At 29.9% G+C, this 18,028-nt stretch overlaps 9 protein-coding genes across 9 annotated transcripts, besides 11 other annotated features; 4 read left to right on the top strand and 5 right to left on the bottom strand.

Moving 5' to 3' along the window:
* Window positions 1–165: 165 nt before the first annotated feature.
* On the top strand, window positions 166–1,185 carry CMU_032100 (uncharacterized protein; the record flags this gene model as incomplete). The annotated part of the gene is made up of 1 exon (XM_002142382.1): window positions 166–1,185. The coding sequence occupies one exon, from the start codon at window positions 166–168 to the stop codon at window positions 1,183–1,185; it is 1,020 nt and encodes a 339-aa protein (XP_002142418.1).
* Window positions 1,186–1,204: 19 nt separating this feature from the next.
* Window positions 1,205–1,279: a microsatellite.
* Window positions 1,280–1,737: 458 nt separating this feature from the next.
* On the bottom strand, window positions 1,738–3,045 carry CMU_032090 (uncharacterized protein; the record flags this gene model as incomplete). The annotated part of the gene is made up of 1 exon (XM_002142381.1): window positions 1,738–3,045. One exon carries the CDS (start codon window positions 3,043–3,045, stop codon window positions 1,738–1,740), a length of 1,308 nt encoding a protein of 435 aa, XP_002142417.1.
* Window positions 2,137–2,164: a sequence feature (AT_rich).
* Window positions 3,046–3,581: 536 nt separating the features above from the next.
* On the bottom strand, window positions 3,582–4,417 carry CMU_032080 (60S ribosomal protein L27a, putative). Its single transcript, XM_002142380.1, has 2 exons — window positions 4,342–4,417; window positions 3,582–4,236 (listed from the first exon to the last, which is right to left on the bottom strand). Exons 1-2 carry the CDS (start codon window positions 4,350–4,352, stop codon window positions 3,801–3,803), a joined length of 447 nt encoding a protein of 148 aa, XP_002142416.1. The 5' UTR covers window positions 4,353–4,417; the 3' UTR covers window positions 3,582–3,800.
* Window positions 4,244–4,336: a sequence feature (AT_rich).
* A 3-nt stretch (window positions 4,418–4,420) lies between the features above and the next one.
* Window positions 4,421–4,455: a sequence feature (AT_rich).
* Window positions 4,456–4,652: 197 nt separating this feature from the next.
* Window positions 4,653–4,678: a sequence feature (AT_rich).
* A 201-nt stretch (window positions 4,679–4,879) lies between these two features.
* Window positions 4,880–4,950: a sequence feature (AT_rich).
* Window positions 4,951–5,114: 164 nt separating this feature from the next.
* On the top strand, window positions 5,115–6,635 carry CMU_032070 (DEAD/DEAH box ATP-dependent RNA helicase, putative; the record flags this gene model as incomplete). Its single annotated transcript, XM_002142379.1, has 1 exon — window positions 5,115–6,635. One exon carries the CDS (start codon window positions 5,115–5,117, stop codon window positions 6,633–6,635), a length of 1,521 nt encoding a protein of 506 aa, XP_002142415.1.
* Window positions 6,636–6,824: 189 nt separating this feature from the next.
* Window positions 6,825–6,887: a sequence feature (A-rich).
* A 125-nt stretch (window positions 6,888–7,012) lies between these two features.
* Window positions 7,013–7,055: a microsatellite.
* Window positions 7,056–7,061: 6 nt separating this feature from the next.
* CMU_032060 (oxidoreductase, 2OG-Fe oxygenase family protein) lies at window positions 7,062–8,777 on the top strand (the record flags this gene model as incomplete). Its single annotated transcript, XM_002142378.1, has 1 exon — window positions 7,062–8,777. The coding sequence occupies one exon, from the start codon at window positions 7,062–7,064 to the stop codon at window positions 8,775–8,777; it is 1,716 nt and encodes a 571-aa protein (XP_002142414.1).
* A 102-nt stretch (window positions 8,778–8,879) lies between these two features.
* CMU_032050 (uncharacterized protein) lies at window positions 8,880–12,602 on the bottom strand (the record flags this gene model as incomplete). Its single annotated transcript, XM_002142377.1, has 1 exon — window positions 8,880–12,602. One exon carries the CDS (start codon window positions 12,600–12,602, stop codon window positions 8,880–8,882), a length of 3,723 nt encoding a protein of 1,240 aa, XP_002142413.1.
* Window positions 12,603–13,056: 454 nt separating this feature from the next.
* CMU_032040 (60S ribosomal protein L30, putative) lies at window positions 13,057–13,386 on the top strand (the record flags this gene model as incomplete). Its single annotated transcript, XM_002142376.1, has 1 exon — window positions 13,057–13,386. The coding sequence occupies one exon, from the start codon at window positions 13,057–13,059 to the stop codon at window positions 13,384–13,386; it is 330 nt and encodes a 109-aa protein (XP_002142412.1).
* Window positions 13,387–13,555: 169 nt separating this feature from the next.
* CMU_032030 (U5 small nuclear ribonucleoprotein subunit, putative) lies at window positions 13,556–16,684 on the bottom strand (the record flags this gene model as incomplete). Its single annotated transcript, XM_002142375.1, has 1 exon — window positions 13,556–16,684. The coding sequence occupies one exon, from the start codon at window positions 16,682–16,684 to the stop codon at window positions 13,556–13,558; it is 3,129 nt and encodes a 1,042-aa protein (XP_002142411.1).
* Window positions 16,019–16,049: a sequence feature (AT_rich).
* Window positions 16,685–17,071: 387 nt separating the features above from the next.
* Window positions 17,072–17,114: a microsatellite.
* Window positions 17,115–17,225: 111 nt separating this feature from the next.
* CMU_032020 (uncharacterized protein) lies at window positions 17,226–17,840 on the bottom strand (the record flags this gene model as incomplete). Its single annotated transcript, XM_002142374.1, has 1 exon — window positions 17,226–17,840. The coding sequence occupies one exon, from the start codon at window positions 17,838–17,840 to the stop codon at window positions 17,226–17,228; it is 615 nt and encodes a 204-aa protein (XP_002142410.1).
* Window positions 17,841–17,860: 20 nt separating this feature from the next.
* Window positions 17,861–17,911: a sequence feature (AT_rich).
* Between the last annotated feature and the right edge of the window lie 117 nt (window positions 17,912–18,028).

Raw genomic sequence — 18,028 nt, 5'->3', positions numbered from 1 at the left:
AGAAATACTTGGTGGGGCTCTACATGCAAATACCGGTTTTGGTATTCAGGCGCTATAAGTTCTCTGCTTCCTCCTTATCCCCTTAAGATCTAACTCAAGTACTCTTAAATTTTATCTTTAACATATATATATAGAAAATATCACGAAATTGCTATACTGAATAAAATGAATGAGGATAAAAGTGAAGATGTAAATTTGGGAAAGCTCAAGAATGAAACTGATAAAGCTGAAATAGATAATAAAGATGTAGTTGGAATAGACACTAAAAGTGTAGCTGAAATAAATACTAAAGAGTCTGATAATACATTAGTTGAGAATTGTATTGAAATAAAAGAGTATGTAAGAAGTGACATCTGCAATGCTCTTATAGAGATGGGATTTGGGATCATTGAAGCTGAGAAAGCAATATTTTTTACGAGAAATGCAGGACTAGAAGAAGCACTATCATGGATTGAAGAGAATAAAGATAGTGAATACTTGAAAGATCCAATAGTACAAACTTCAACTAGTGAAGATAACAAAAATGAAACAAAATTATCTGATGAAGAGGTTTTAATAAAGGTGCAGGAGCTACAGAGAAAGGTAAGGGAAAGAAGACGATTGAAGGAAAGAGAGGATGAGATTGAGAAGGAGAAAAGGCGAATTTTATCGGCAAAACAATTGATAGAAGCCCAAAGAAAGCTTGAAGAAGCAGAAAGAGCTAGACATATACAACAAGTTTTGAAAGAGAAGGTAGAACATGAGAAGGAGAGAAATCGACAATTAGATCTCTTAAGACAGGAATGGGAAGAAAGGTTTGGCTGTCCATATCCTGAAGATGAGAAAAAAGTATTACCGAAGACAGGTAAAGAGAAAGTTGCGTTTTACTGTAGTAAGTTACAAAAAGAATACAAAGATACAGATAGAGCCGGACTAATTGAGTGTCTTGCTTTATTGAAGACTTACATATCAAATGTGCTAAACAATCCTCAAGAAGATAAGTATAAGAAAATTCGTCTTAATAATTCTACTTTCCACTCAAAAGTGGCAAGATATAATGGATCAATAGATATATTGAAAGCATGTGGATTTGAAATAGACGCAAATAATGAATTCCTTATTATAACACCAAATAAAATTCCAGATACCTTTACTTGTGGACAGGCAATACGCTTTATAGATCTTATTTTAAGGACACTTCCTTGAAATATTGATATTATGAGTAATATATATAATAAATTGTAAGTATATATGGATATAAATATATTCTATATATAATGTATTTAATTATTATATTATAATGTCCATATTATAATGGCAGTTTAACATTAAATACTATAACTTCAATTACATTAATATATATTACTAAGTTAAATCAAGAAACAAATAATTTGCAATTAGAATTAAACAAGTTATGCTTAACTCACCAATTATTTTTATACATTCCAGGAAATTAATACAAAGATAGTAGTTATTTGATATATATAAAAAAAAAATCCAACTAAAAGCTTAAAAATATTCAATTTAATACTAAGTAGGATAATCAATGATCTGTATTATTTACTTTAAAAAGAGCAAAGATCATAACTTCTTTAAGTTTTATTATTCAAATGATATAGGTTATACGTACAACTTATTCTTAATAAATTGTAAACGTAAAATGACTTTCATAAATATTAAAAATCCATATCTAATTTAGTATTAAGTCTTAATAATCAAACTTCCCTTAGAATAGGAATATCTTTAATTTTGCATTAATTATACATAGTTTCTTTTATATGGATCTATTGGAATAGATTCTCCATAAACATGTGGTTTTCTTTCATATAAATTATCAATATGTACCTGGTTCTTGTGGAGTTTCAAACCGATTATTTCCTCACTATTTGTATTGCTTCCATTGCTAAATCTACTACTTATCCCAGGTATGGAATCTAATAAAATTCCATTGTCAGTTACTAGAACAGATCTATCCATAATGAGTTTATATGACCCATCTTCTTGTTTCTGTCTAAAGTACCAATAATGTTGGGGTTTACAACCATGCCTACCTACACCCTTTACAGGCATTACACCATGATCTGGTAAAAATGCTATTGGATCTGGATTAAGTAAATCAAATTTATTTGTTAATACCCAATTATGTAAAGTCTTTTCATAAAATATATAATAATTTTCATTTATACTTTTACCCTTTTTTGACCATATAAGTCTTCCACCATGTACCCAAGGACTATCTTCATGATATGGATGCATCATTACCGTATATTTACCATTTATATTATATTGGTCTCCAACACGCCCTATTACATGAATAATTTTAGGAAAATATACTATCTCAGTATCACCAAACTCTATAGGAGCTACTGATGGTAAAGGAGGAATACTTCCTTCTACTTCCTTAGGCATTCTATTAATTGGAGAAACTACTTTATTTAGTTGTGTAGTCTCATTATTATTTCCATTCTCTTCTAATTTGATATTTTCATCTGTACTATGAATTTCATTATTAGCCTTATTTATGGTAATTTCAAGATTATTATCATCTATATGCATGACATTTGCATAATGAGTATCCCCATGTTCATGATCTTCTAAATCATCAACTTCTTCTTCAATAAAGTCATGTTCATCAAGCCAATCATCTTCAAATTCAGACCAATCTCCAATATGGTCTTCATCAAATATATGAATATCAGACTTGTCAGATTTTCCATTTAATTTCATAGGTTCAGTTTTATTAGTTTTAAATGAAGTTAATGAATTAGAACGAGAAAATAGTACAAATATACCAATAAGAAAGAATATTAAAACTGGTATAGCAATGATAATAATAATTTTCTTATGATTTCTTTTTAATCTCAAAAGTGAAAAATATGACTTTTCTGTCTCAAAAACAAACTTCTCATTATTCCCCTTTTCAGATGTACCATAATATCTAGAAGATTCAGAAGTCCCAGCCATACTCTGAATAGCTTGCATTGATAATCCACCCACTCCAAATGGAGATGGTTGTGTAGGGTGGATTTTCTGACGATTGTGAATATTTCCACTATTAGTGTACATTGTCCTCCTTACTCAAATGCAACAAATATACAACCTTAATTCTAGTAAATGCTTAAGTTCTAAAATTACCTTGTAACACAAGTAGGAGGATTTAAATTTATAAGTAATATACTATTTCTCTAGAATTCTGTTAGTTGTCACCTCAAGCACTGGTCAGACTTGATTTAATTACAAAACCTCTAAAATAATTGGCGCTATTATTTTTTCTTCTCGGAGAGGAGTTATAGGCGCTAGATATCTTTTTTTTTATAGATCTAAAATAATTTGAAGATTATATTATTAACTGATCCAATAATAATTGGAAACTTAACAATTACTTCTTTATATTAATAATTATACTAATTAAACTGCATGTATCATCTTAATCATCATATAAGTTTATATTAATGTACTCTTTATCTCATATTAAGATCATTACTTCTAATATCGCTAAAACGAGTCCTCTAAATTCAAGAAATTATTAACATAACAAATAAAAAGTTAATATCTCTATAATTAAGTGTAAAATATTGAGTAACTTCAAGTACATAATTTCTAAATTAAACTAAGAGACATTAAATTTATCTATTGTCTAATTGGATAAAGATGTCTAGATTAGAGAGCTATAAGTTTCTCTTATAATTAATGATTAACATTAATTAACAAAATTATTGACATTAGAAAATTATAGTGAGTTTGAAACCATCTTGATCTTATACAAAGTGGAAATACTCCCCTTAATAGCATCAAATGCCTCAACATCCTAGTTACTAAATTTATCCACTCAAGACACAAATTCCACCAGCTTCTTTAATCTTCTTTTCAGCAATTTTTGAAAATGAACGAGCTCTTACTACAACTGGAACATTTGGTAAATGTCCACCACCCAAAACTTTAAATATTCCTGCTTGGGTACAATCAATTACAGGAGCTTTTCCTGTTTGATTATCTTTGTAATATTCAAGAGTTTGTCTAGATAATAAACTCCACAATTTCTCAACATTTGTTATTGGACGAAATGTCTGATTTTTTCTCATATGGAAATATCTCATACCAACTTTACCAAAATAACCTGGATGATATTTGTCAAACCAATTACGTTTATGTGTCAAACCACCACAAGCACCTCGACCACCAGGATGTTTTCTATGCTTTCCAACACGACCATGACCTGCTGAAACGTGTCCTCTCTTCTTTCTATTTTTCTTAAATCTAAAAGAAAATATTATAAATTAAAATATAATTCTTATAAATTATATATATAGAAATTTAATACTTTGCCAAATTCAATTATATTATATTAAATTAATTACTTACCTAGTTGTCATTTTTTAAAAGGTTTTCTCTATTATTTCTTCCCCCTTCTAAATAATAGAGAATTTTTAACAGCCACCGCTAATTAAATTAAATATTAATAATCTTAAATATTTACTGACTATAGACAATAATTTAAAGGGTCCTTATAATACTTATTATATATTATAGAGTATATAGTCACTATTACTTAATTAATATACATTAGTTAAATATTATTATGACCGCTTACTAGGTATCTATAATAATAGACTAAAGACGTGAGACGAGCTAATCTGTTACTAGTCGAAATATAAATATTTTATACTTAGCGGTATATATAATATTTATATTTAAATAAGATGACTTTTTTCTCAGTATATATAGATACATGGAAAAGAAGTTTTATTTTATAGTGTAATTATAAGATAATTATTTTATTATGTATCTGTGGGAATCTAAATTAATAATTATGTAATATTTCTTGTATAATTCCTTAAAACTGATACAAACTTTATATTCAAATCATATACTACCTTAACATTACATAAGATTTAACTAGATTTAAAATTTTCTATATAAATCTATTGTATTTTACATATAATAATAATAAATATCATTTTATAAATAATAGACACATGTAAAATGACGGTACCGCCTTAAGATAATATAGCGGTATTTATATTTAGGTTACACATATTCGGCGGTATTTTGAAAAAGTTTTGGTCTCCTTTTGACCCTATTATGTTATAATGATATATTAGGTAGGAGTCTAATAAAATTTAAGGTAAAATAAGATGGAGGGAGCAAACTCTGCTGATTTCTTCAGCAATGTTTCTTTTGAGCAATCGGCTATATGTGATCAATTAAAACGTGCTCTAAAAGATATGAATATCACTACAATGACTGAAATTCAAGCAAAATCAATACCACGAATATTAGAAGGTAAAGATGTACTTGGCACAGCTAAAACTGGATCAGGGAAGACATTAGCATTTTTAGTACCAGCTGTTAACCTTTTATATAATGTCGAATTTCTACCTCGTAATGGAACAGGTGTAATAGTTATATCTCCAACAAGAGAATTAAGCCTACAAATATATGAAGTATGTAGAGAGTTATGCAAATATTTACCTCAAACCCATGGATTAGTAATTGGAGGTGCGAATAGACGTAATGAGGCTGATAAACTTAATAAGGGAGTTAATATATTAATTGCAACGCCTGGGAGATTATTAGACCATCTTCAAAATACCAAAGGATTTCAATATGGAAATTTGTTAAGTTTAATTATTGATGAAGCAGATAGAATTTTAGAGATAGGATTTGAAGAAGAAATGAATCAGATAATAAAGCTACTACCTGTTAAAAGACAAACTTCTTTATTTTCAGCAACTCAAACAACAAAAGTAGCTGATCTAGTACGTTTATCCTTAAGAAACCCAGTTTTAATAAAGTGCAAGACTTCAAATACTGCAGCTACAGTTTCTGGATTAGAACAAGGCTATGTAATAGCTTCTGCAAATGAGCGATTTTTACTGTTATATACATTTTTGAAGAAGAATAGAGAGAATAAAGTAATGGTTTTTTTTAGTAGTTGTATGTCAACTAAATTTCATGAGGAATTATTTAATTATGTAGATTTATCATGTTCATCTATTCATGGGAAGAAGAAACAATCATCAAGAATGCAAACATATTATGAATTCTGTTCATCTGAGAAAGGGTTACTTTTATGTACAGATGTTGCTGCAAGAGGTCTAGATATACCAAATGTTGACTGGATTATTCAATATGATCCACCTGATGATCCTAAAGAATATATCCATAGAGTAGGAAGAACAGCTAGAGGAGCTAATGGGACTGGTAAAGCATTATTATTCCTTTTACCAGAAGAAATCCAATTTTTACAATACCTGAAAAAAATGAATATACCATTAAATGAATATGCTTTTAGTAAAAATAAAATTGCAAATGTACAAAATCAGCTTGAAAGGCTAATAGAGAAAAATTATCATTTGCATTGTTCAGCAAGAGATGCATATAGAGCTTATTTACATTCCTATGCATCACATTCTATAAAAGATACTTTTAATGTATATTCATTAGATCTACAGCAAATTGCTAAGAGTTTTGGATTTACAACTCCCCCAAAGGTAGAACTCAATCTTAAATCAGGTGGTAAAGTTGGAAGGAAGAATAAGTCTAATCTTAATTTATCAAATAAGAAAGCATATACAAGCTCAGGACATAAATTTTCTGCATCTAATCCATATGGTAAAAGAGATACTAATGATAATAGACAATTTGTACGTTGAAATCTAAATGATTTTGGAATAATTTTAAGATTGGATATAATTTTGAAGTTTAGATACCAAGACATTAATTATAGATTATTTGAACTTTAGTATTTACTAGATATATTTATAATCAATTATTACACTTTTATTCTATCCTATATATAATAATATTACATAGTTTAGTTAATGATACTTTAGGTTTAGATATTTTTTATTTTTTCTATTTTTTATTTTTTGTTCTTGTTGTGACACTTATTTCTTTTTTTTTTTCGGGAATGTTTACAGCCTAATTAGACACTTCTCCCCCATTGAATCCCCATGAGGGGATTTGCAGCATGAAAGAGTACATCTACGTCATTGTGTGTAGATAGTATATAATTTTAGACATATTTAAATTATTTTAATTTTAATCTTTTTTTTTTTTTTTTTATTTTTGTTAGAGATATGTCAGAAAATTGTGCAACAGTAAATGATGAAACTAAGCATATACTTAAAGGTCTTACACCACCCAAACCTAAATTATTAAACAGTACAATTAATATGGTCCCAATTAATGATGTAAACTTAACTACTTCGGGTACAATGAATAGTATATCTGGATTTCCTGCAGTAAATTCCCTACCTCAACTATCTTCTGCACCAGCATCTACTACTCAGATGCCTACATTAACTGCTAGTCAAATACAACAAGCAATGGCTAATATACAATTGAATAACCCAAATATAGCGACTATAACACCAGGGATTAATAGTGCAAATTATAATATTCCCCCAGTATCAACATTAGATCCTAATATCTTATCTACAGCTGGGATAAATATTCAAAAACCAGTACTACAACCTGTCCAAATTCCAAATGTGGGGACTACAATTCCAAATCTTTGTGGAATACAGGGACAAGATATGGATCTCATGAATTGGATGCAAAAGCAACGAATTGCATTAGCTCTTTCCCAGATGCAGGGTGACTTAAAACTAATGCCCAATAGTGAAAAGAACCTAGCCAATATGAACACATTTGAGAATAATCTTATTAAGATACCTACAAGCTCTACTACTTTTGATAGTTTATCAAATAATCTAAATATGAATATAAATGGAACCCAAGAGTTACCTTTAACTCCCCAACTTGCCACATTTTTAGGGAATTCATCACTAGTTCCTACAGTTCAAACTAATCAGGGGGTTAATAACTTTTCAAATTTCAATAGTGTATTAACTACCTCATCATTAAACAAAACATCAGAAGGTATAACTCCTGGTATAAATATGAAATGTGCTTCAAATTTAGATAATTTTCAGTCATCCAATATACGGCAGATACAAACAATGGTAGAGAATCAACAAAAACAATATGTAAACAGTCAACTTTCTGCAGCTGCCCAACTCTTAAGACAGCATGGAATTCGAGCTACTATTGGAACGGAACCAATATCTGAAAAAGAAACTGAAACTATTAACCAATCAACTTTATTACAAAGAATAGTGGCTAGCAAAGTCAATTCTAAAATACAAATTGTTCCAAATGCACTTTCAGAAGAAGAATGCAATGAAATTATCAATTTCATTCAAGATCGTTTAGAATCATCCAAAATCTCAATGAAAAAGAGTACAAGTAATTCAGATACAAATGAAATTGATAAAGATAATGAGATAACTAACTCTGAATTCTGCAAATCTTTAACTGCCTGTATACAACCAGAGGAGACACCACTAATCAAAATGATAGAAAGACGTCTAGCACTGTTAGTAGATACACCAATAATAAATCTAGAACCTATATTAGTACACAAATATGATAATGGTGGATATATTAAAGAACATCATGATGGTGAAACTCGTTCAAGTACAATATGTGTATTTTTGGAGACTATCTCTAGTGGTGGTGAACTGGACTTTCCATATGCAGGTATTAAAGTAAAACCAAAAAAAGGCTTTGCAGTTATTTGGCCTAACATTAATGAAGAAGACAAGATAGATCATACAACAATACATGCGGTAAATATGGTGAATGAAGATACAGCATTATATTTATTGTATTTACATGTAAATAAATCACCAGCTAGGATGCATCATGAAGCTTATTCAGCTATAAAACAGATAGTAGAAAGGGAATCACTTCCGATACCTGATACTGTACAACATATTTCATATTCTTAAGATTCTAATATTGTGAAGATATTGTGAAGTATAAAAAAGATAATCAAAATCACTTTAATAGTAATTGTCTTAAAATTTACACTCTTTGATTACATTGAAATATTAATAAGTGTCTCCCTTTGCATCAGCAGTAGATTTTATAGGAATAGATTCAAATGTACTTGCTTCTTGAATAATACAAATAGATTCACCTGCCTTAGCATCTGCACTGAATAAATTCCGTGGGGATGATTCAAAAACGGTTCTTGTTTCAACAAAGGGGACATATGATTCATTGTATTTAGCGTCAGCTGTTGAGGCTGATCTAGGACTTACTTCATATATTGTCCTCACTTGACTAGTTAATTCATCACTACTTTTAATATTTGTACCTGCATGAGCTGTCGTTTTATTTCTAGGTAATGATACAAATATTGTCTGAATTTCACTTGGAGTATCAGTTTTATCACTAGAATTCATATCAGTTATCGAAGTATCACATGGTAAAGAAACACATACTGTCTTTTGATGAGGTATATCTGGGAGTTTTTCACAAAAACGTACATCTGCTATAGATTCAATCTTTGGTGTAGATTCAAATATTGTTTTAGACTGAGTTGGTATATCTAATTTAACACCAGCCTTTGCATCTGCTATAGATTCAATCTTTGGTATAGATTCAAATATTGTTTTAGATTGGGTTGGTATATCTAATTCAACACCAGCTTTTGCATCTACTATAGATTCAATCTTTGGTGTAGATTCAAATATTGTTTTAGACTGAGTTGGTATATATAATTCAACACCAGCCTTTGCATCTGCTATAGATTCAATCTTTGGTGTAGATTCAAATATTGTTTTAGATTGGGTTGGTATATATAATTCAACTCCAGCCTTTGCATCTGCTATAGATTCAATCTTTGGTATAGATTCAAATATTGTTTTAGACTGAGTTGGTATATCTAATTCAACTCCAGCCTTTGCATCTGCTATAGATTCAATCTTTGGTATAGATTCAAATATTGTTTTAGATTGGGTTGGTATATCTAATTTAACACCAGCCTTTGCATCTGCTATAGATTCAATCTTCGGTATAGATTCAAATATTGTTTTAGATTGAGTTGGTATATCTAATTCAACTCCAGCCTTTGCATCTGCTATAGATTCAATCTTTGGTATAGATTCAAATATTGTTTTAGATTGGGTTGGTATATCTAATTTAACACCAGCCTTTGCATCTGCTATAGATTCAATCTTTGGTGTAGATTCAAATATTGTTTTAGATTGGGTTGGTATATATAATTCAACACCAGCCTTTGCATCTGCTATAGATTCAATCTTCGGTATAGATTCAAATATTGTTTTAGACTGAGTTGGTATATATAATTCAACACCAGCCTTTGCATCTGCTATAGATTCAATCTTTGGTATAGATTCAAATATTGTTTTAGATTGGGTTGGTATATCTAATTCAACACCAGCCTTTGCATCTACTATAGATTCAATCTTTGGTATAGATTCAAATATTGTTTTAGATTGGGTTGGTATATCTAATTCAACACCAGCCTTTGCATCTGCTATAGATTCAATCTTTGGTGTAGATTCAAATATTGTTTTAGATTGGGTTGGTATATCTAATTCAACACCAGCCTTTGCATCTGCTATAGATTCAATCTTTGGTGTAGATTCAAATATTGTTTTAGATTGGGTTGGTATATATAATTCAACTCCAGCCTTTGCATCTGCTATAGATTCAATCTTTGGTATAGATTCAAATATTGTTTTAGATTGGGTTGGTATATATAATTCAACACCAGCCTTTGCATCTGCTATAGATTCAATCTTCGGTATAGATTCAAATATTGTTTTAGATTGGGTTGGTATATATAATTCAACACCAGCCTTTGCATCTGCTATAGATTCAATCTTTGGTATAGATTCAAATATTGTTTTAGATTGGGTTGGTATATATAATTCAACACCAGCCTTTGCATCTGCTATAGATTCAATCTTTGGTATAGATTCAAATATTGTTTTAGATTGGGTTGGTATATCTAATTCAACACCAGCTTTTGCATCTACTATAGATTCAATCTTTGGTATGGATTCAAATATTGTTTTAGATTGAATTGGTACATCTAATTTAATTCCAATTACTTTATCAGGTATATTTGTTATTCTATATGACTTATCAGATGCTACATTAATAGAATTATATTTAATATCTTGTTTACTATTACATAAGTCTGAGGAGCCATATTTCAAAGTATCATTTTCATTGGGGGATTGATCATTTTTGTTTGTATTTAGTAAAACAGTTTGGATTGTAGATTCAACCTCTGGATTTTCTACTTTTGTAGAAGACTCAAATCTTTCTCCAAGAGCTGTTTTAGCTATAGATGGTCCCAAGTCGAGAGTTTCAAATATTGTCATTGTATTTGAATTAAGTAAACTTGTAGAATAAGATTTATCCTCATATAAAGATAGATTTTTTGATAATGAATCAAAAATAGTTCTTACTTCATTAGGAGATTTTACATCTGTACATATGTATTTAGATGGAGATAGTGTATTCTCATCTTCATTTCCAAGGTGCCTTCTACTTTGTTGTAGACTGCATTTATCAATGATTTGTGTGTTTACTAGTTTGTCATTCTGTAAAGTATTAATATCATCTAATATGCAATTTTCAGGATTATTATTTGTACTAAGATCATTTTTATTAAGTAGGGAGATATCGATATCCAAATTACTATTATTTTTGTTTATTTCTCTCATAGACTTTAAGCTGTATTCAGAGCTTCTAATATTTCTTTCTTTATTGATTGAAACCTTTTCTGGAGGATAAGCCATGTGTATAGAAGCTTCTTCTAAATCACTACAATACTTTGCATCTACACAGGAATTATAAGGTGTTGACTCATAAACAATCTTGCTCTGAATAGGTTGTATATTTAACTCTCCAAATTTCGCATCTGCATTTGATTCTGAACGTGGAAACACCTCAAATTGTGTTTGAGTTTGAATAGGATCATTTACTTTTTCGTATGCTTTTGCATCTGCATTTGAAGCTGTGCGCGGTAGTACTTCAAATACACTTTGAGTTTGAATGGGGTCTTTGATTTGTTCTCCTGACTTAGCATCTGCGTTAGACTCTGAACGTGGTAAAACCTCAAATATAGTTTGAGTCTGAAGTGGGTACTGAAGTTCTTCACCAGATTTTGCATCAGCTTTAAATTTTGAGCAAGGTTCAGACTCATAAATATATTTATCTTGAGTAGGAGTTTCTGTCTTTTCACTAGACTTTGCATGCACACTACAAGATGTTACTGGAATAGATTCAAATGTCAATCTACATTGTTTCTCTGTTTGAGATTGTATTCCTAAGTTTATATCTATATTAGATGTATTTTTTATGTTAGATTCAATAGTAGAAAGTGTAGTGAATGAATTGGATTCCTGCGTTTTATATACAAGTTTTGAGTATGATGCTTCATTAGAATTATCTATAGATTCACTTTCATCTTTATCAAAAGTTGAGTTATTCACTTCGACTTCTTTGTCTAACTTTTCTTCAATTCTCTCATTTTGAATATTCTTTTCTAAGATATTAGATGGCAAAAATTTGCTCTCACTTAAATTTATATTCATCCTAGCAGCTAGATCTCTATCTATATTAAAATCAAAGTCCATAGGTTCCATCAAACCTTCATTAGGTGAATTCGATGCAACAGTATAGTATTCCCCACTCGTTAAATATCCATCTATATTACTATTACTTCCCAGTGAAGAATGAAACTGTTTATTTCTATCTGTAATATCATCAACAACCCTTTCAGTGTCCATATTTAATGGTTTTAAGAACTTTTGTTCCTTAGATTTCTAGCATTTACTACAATCTAATAAATTGCAATTTTAAACAGCTTTATTATAATTAAAATCATAAAGGCGCGGCATGTTGGGTATTTTTTTTTTCACATTACATAAAAAATTTTGAAATATGAGCACACAACTTAAGTAATTAATTACCGCCTATATTACTTATGACTAGATAGGCATTGGCGGTTAACATTGTTGAACCCTTCAAACCTTTTTATTAAATAGTTCTGGTGTCTCAAATTATAGTGCACTAACCACGCGAATATAGCTACTAACAGTAATACAATAAATTTAGTAATATTCTAGCTAGTTTAAAAATATGGAAATACCGCGCCTACAAGACAGAAAAGTGTCAAGAAAAGTTAATAATTTATATTGCGATATTAAGTTCTCTATTATAAATTGTAAGAAGTATAAATAAATGGTAAAGAAGAATTCTTCAAAAGGTAAAACTGAAGGTATGACCAGTCGTCTACAACTGGTTATGAAGAGTGGTAAAGTGTGTCTGGGCTATCGTTCCACTGTAAAGTCAATTAGGAATGGCACTGCTCGTCTTGTAATTATATCTAATAACTGCCCATCACTAAGACGTTCTGAGATTGAGTATTATGCAATGCTCTCTAAAACTGGAGTTCACCACTTCCAAGGTGGGAATAATGAACTTGGTACATCATGTGGTAAACTTTATCGTGTAAGCTGTATGGCTGTTGTAGATCCTGGTGACTCAGATATTATTAGGTCCTATGAATAGAAGGCATACACTTTCAACTAGTAAAGGTTGCTATTTTAGTTTAGATTAAGTAGCCTGTTCTAGTTTTTCGTTTCTACAATGTTCTCAGAGACACTGAATTTTACACGTGTATATTTAAATTGAGTATAAGTGAGCAATAGCCCTATAAGTTAATCTATCCTTTTTAACTCTAATGGTTCAGAGCTTTAAGTAGTTGAGGGGAGTCAATAAAGTTTTGAACACTCACATCTTCACTGAGGCCTTTTCTTCTCCTTGTTTTCAGTAGAAATTCCCTTGCAAGATGAGGAATAGGAGCTGGTTCAAGTGGTCTTAATATAATATTTCTATCAAGTGGATTCCCTGGAACAAGTGCCCAGTGATCAAAGCAAGTGGAACAAAATGCTTGCCCACTAGTATGGACTCTTAAATCAGTTTCAAATCCAAAAGATTCAATTGCAGGGATAAAACCATATATTGTAACTAAAGGAGTTCCTGGAATAGGATTTTCCTTCCCACAATGCCCACGCCTTCTCAATAATACATTTGCTATAGCATTATGTGACTCTGAAGGGCATACAATTTCAACTAGGCATATGGGCTCCATTAATCTTGGAGAAGCCATAAGCATAGCAGTATAACAAGCTCTTCTAGCAGCAGGAATAATTTGGCCTGTTCCGCGACTAGCTTTATTAGATGCAAGACTTACATCCAAAATCTTAAATTTTACATTTCTAACATTCTCCTCAAGTAAAGGACCTTCTCTAGTAGCCCATTGAAAACCCTGTATAATATTTTCCTTGATTTCATATAAAGATTTTTTATCTGTAATGCTAGATAAAGTGTCATCTATCAAGACATTTGCTCCTTCAAAAGTTGGGCCAAAAGCCCAAAGAGATCTTAAGGCCAAATGATCCCAATTATATTTATCCTTTAGAATTTGTTGATGATATTTAGTACTTTCATTATCTATGCAATCATAAAATTTTACAATTCCATTTTCAATATCTTCAGCCAAGCCCTTTTCTAAAGGTTCTGCAATAATATATATGCGATTCTGCTTATTGCTTGAATCTCCAAAACTTTTTACTACAGATGTATCTAACACTGTTTCACATAATTGGACACTAGGATCTGAAACTTTTACGTCTAAATTACCATATAAACGTCTCAAGTCATGCATTATACAATCTAGTTGTAATTCACCAGTTCCAAATATTACATGTTCTCCACTTTCTTCTACTTTTGTTTTGAGAATAGGATATGCTTTATCAAGGCTCTTAAGCCCTTCTAACATTTTTGGTAATTCAGATGGATTAACTGGTTCACAAGCTAAACGAATCACATTATTAGTGGGGAACTTTAATGGTCGAAGTATATGTAAATCGTCATTTTGTTGAGTTAAATATTGATTCCTTTGATCTTCTATTAAAATTTCATCTTTTATATTTTTACAAGATAACTCATCTACTTCTTTATAAGGTTTATTATTGTTATATTTATTTGATCGTGTTGTATCACATATTATTGTCGCTGTTTTAATTACAGAATTGTTTAATCCAGATATTAAGGTCCAATTTCCAGCTGGTACTTCATTAATTTCAACCTTGTACCTTGCTTGAAATATCCAAATGTTTTGTATAGTACATATGGACATATCTTCAGGATCTTCAGCAGTATAAGATTCTCCAAGAACTTTAACAACATCTCCTTTTCTAAGAATTCCACAGTAAACGCGGCATAATGAATAAAATGAATCCATAGAACTTGTATGATAATGTTTAGTAACAAAAGCAACTGCAGGACTATCATAAGAAAGATTTCTAATTCTTTGGGCTAATAAATCATTTTGAGGACCAGTATATTCATTAAAAGTACGAATAGGAGATGCCTCCAATGGATTTGATATATTGTTAACTATTAAATCTGTAAAGGCATTTGCACCTCCGAAAAATCTCTTACAAATTGTATCTAAAATACTAGTTGGACTTTTTTTAAGTTCTGATCTGCTTAAATACACACCAATAGATGGAAGAAGTGTAGATAGAACTTTAGGCTGTTCTGATAAAGAATATATAAAAATCTTGTATAGGGGTTCTAAAATAAATTGAACAAATGAACAAAATTTATATGTAGATTCATTACTTGATCTTAAGAATTTCCCCAAACTTTTAGAATAATATAAATCTCCCCAAAGATTATTGCAAAAGCTATCTATATTTTGCATAAGTTCACTTGTTGTTGTATAAGACTCTTTCAAATACATTCTGGCAAATGATTGTAAAGTAAAGCAAAAACCAAATTTACCAGAAGCAAATCCAACATTTCCCTTTTCTGGACTGAATATTAAACGATCTATCTCATTTTTATCAGCTCTATATAAACTATAAAAAGATTTTACTACTTCATTCGCTTCGTTAATTATGTATCCTATCTTGCAATAAGCATCATTTGGAGGAATTCTTAACTCTAAAATTAATCTGTCAATTTTATTTATTAAAAGTACAATATCATGCTTCTCTCTTAAGCAATAATATATCATACGTTCAGTATGCTTAGAAATACCTAATATTGCATCTACTACAATTACAGCCCCATCACAAAGTCTAATAGAAGCACAAAACTCATCCATAAAGTTTACATGCCCTGGAGTATCAATAATATTTAATAAATAAGATTTATTTATAGAATTAGGTAATATAAGAGAAATGGGAGTTGCTTTAATGCTAATTTCACGTTCTTGTTCATCAATTCTTGAATCAGTATAGCGATTTAACTTTTCAGTCTTTAACTTTGAAAATTTATGAGTAATTCTAACTAACATATCTATTAAACTTGTCTTTCCATGGTGTAGATCTCCTACTATAGCAATATTTCTAATTAATTTTGGTTGTTTCATCATATCTTTCATATAATCATAAGAAAATGTTATTTGTATTCGATTTATATCTCCTTCTACTAAATCAAATTTATTATCTTTTAAAGGTACAATAGTTGGAGTATCTATATGATGCATATCCTCATCTTCAAACAATATTTCGACATCTTTACCAAAGATTTTATCTGCATCTTCATAATATTCTTTATGTTCATGTAAAATAATTGCCTCATTATCCATCTCTATATCCATACCATCTACAATTCTATTTATTCCATTTATCATCTTTACATCATCAACTTCTGTAGGATCATGTGTTGGATTTTTTTGTGAATCACTAGACTGGTCCTCATCTTCATCTAATGATATCTCTAGATCTAAATTAGATTCTGATTCTGTACCTATATAATTTCCAAATTCATCATAAATTTCAGTCTGATCCATTTAGAATTATTTAAATATGTTAATTCCTTACGAATATATTATAACTAGTATTAGTATTATAAGACTTTATTTCCAAGTTTACCAATGGCGCTGATATCACTTTCTAAGCATGAAAATAGTACTTTGTATTCTAAAAAAAAGTCTTATATAACTATTGTGGAACTTAATATACATAATAATAGTGGAAAAATCTAAGTGATTTCATTAAATACTTTATAATAAAGTGACAATATTAATTATTATAGATTATTAGTGATCATAGTTACAGTGGAATATATTTAGATAAGTACTACTTCTAATGTCTGTAAAATATTTCATAAATACAAAGGAAGAAGAAAATAAAAATTTAGTAACAAGTTAAATTCCCCCGGATTTAATAACTAGTTAATTATATAATACGATATATGATAACATGATATTATATAATACATCCGTGTCTCTGTAATCTTATATTGTTTTACATGGAGTATTTCAAATAATCTATATCATTTCACTGTCTATTATAATATACAAAAATATCCTTAGGAATATGAAAAACATTTTAATCTTCAAGAGATATATGTCGAAGATGTACACATCTTCTATTACCACATGCCATATTAAAAGCAACTCTAGGTTTCAACTGTAATTCTTCAAAAGATTCATCATTTGCATACAAAAAAACTAAAGCTCTATTAACATATGTATGAGTTTCCACATTATCTTCTACTTTTTTAATTCTATTCATAGTTTCTTCTGGTCTCTTCATTCTAATTACAGGGCATCCATCAATTGCTGAAACCTGTCCATACCACAAAACACAACGTTCTGGATCTCCAAGAATAGGGTCATCCAAACGGTGAACTCCCCTTGATATTGCTGATAAGACCTCAAGTAAATTCTCAGGTGTTCTCCAAAATTCTCTACTTCTTTCATGAACACAACGTTTCCAAATATCACAAATAGCTAAAGTTTCAGCTTCATTTCTTGGTTCAAAGGAGCTCAAATTTGACGGAGTTATTACTGAACTTCCATATGATTGAGTTTCAAATAACGAGTCACCCTCGCTTACAGTCGGATAAACACTTTTTTTTTTATCTACAAAATAACCTCCAAATATTGGTAAACTAAATAAAGTACTAAAAGGAGGTTCTGCACATATCCTACAACGAAACATCTTTTTGCACTTCACACCTCTAAATAATAATTAAAATATTTACATATATATTCAATACTTTAAAATATATACCATAAAATATTCCTTTATACTGTAGATTTAAGAAGCCTGAATAAATTATGACTACACGATTGTTTCTTGGGAAGGCTCAAACTCTGCTACAAATTTTTATTACCTATATGGCGCTA

This window comes from Cryptosporidium muris, genomic scaffold (assembly GCF_000006515.1).
Source record: "Cryptosporidium muris RN66 scf_1106632373433 genomic scaffold, whole genome shotgun sequence".
Classification (NCBI taxonomy): Eukaryota; Apicomplexa; class Conoidasida; order Eucoccidiorida; family Cryptosporidiidae; genus Cryptosporidium; species Cryptosporidium muris.
This window is presented reverse-complemented; position numbering and strand designations above follow the sequence as displayed.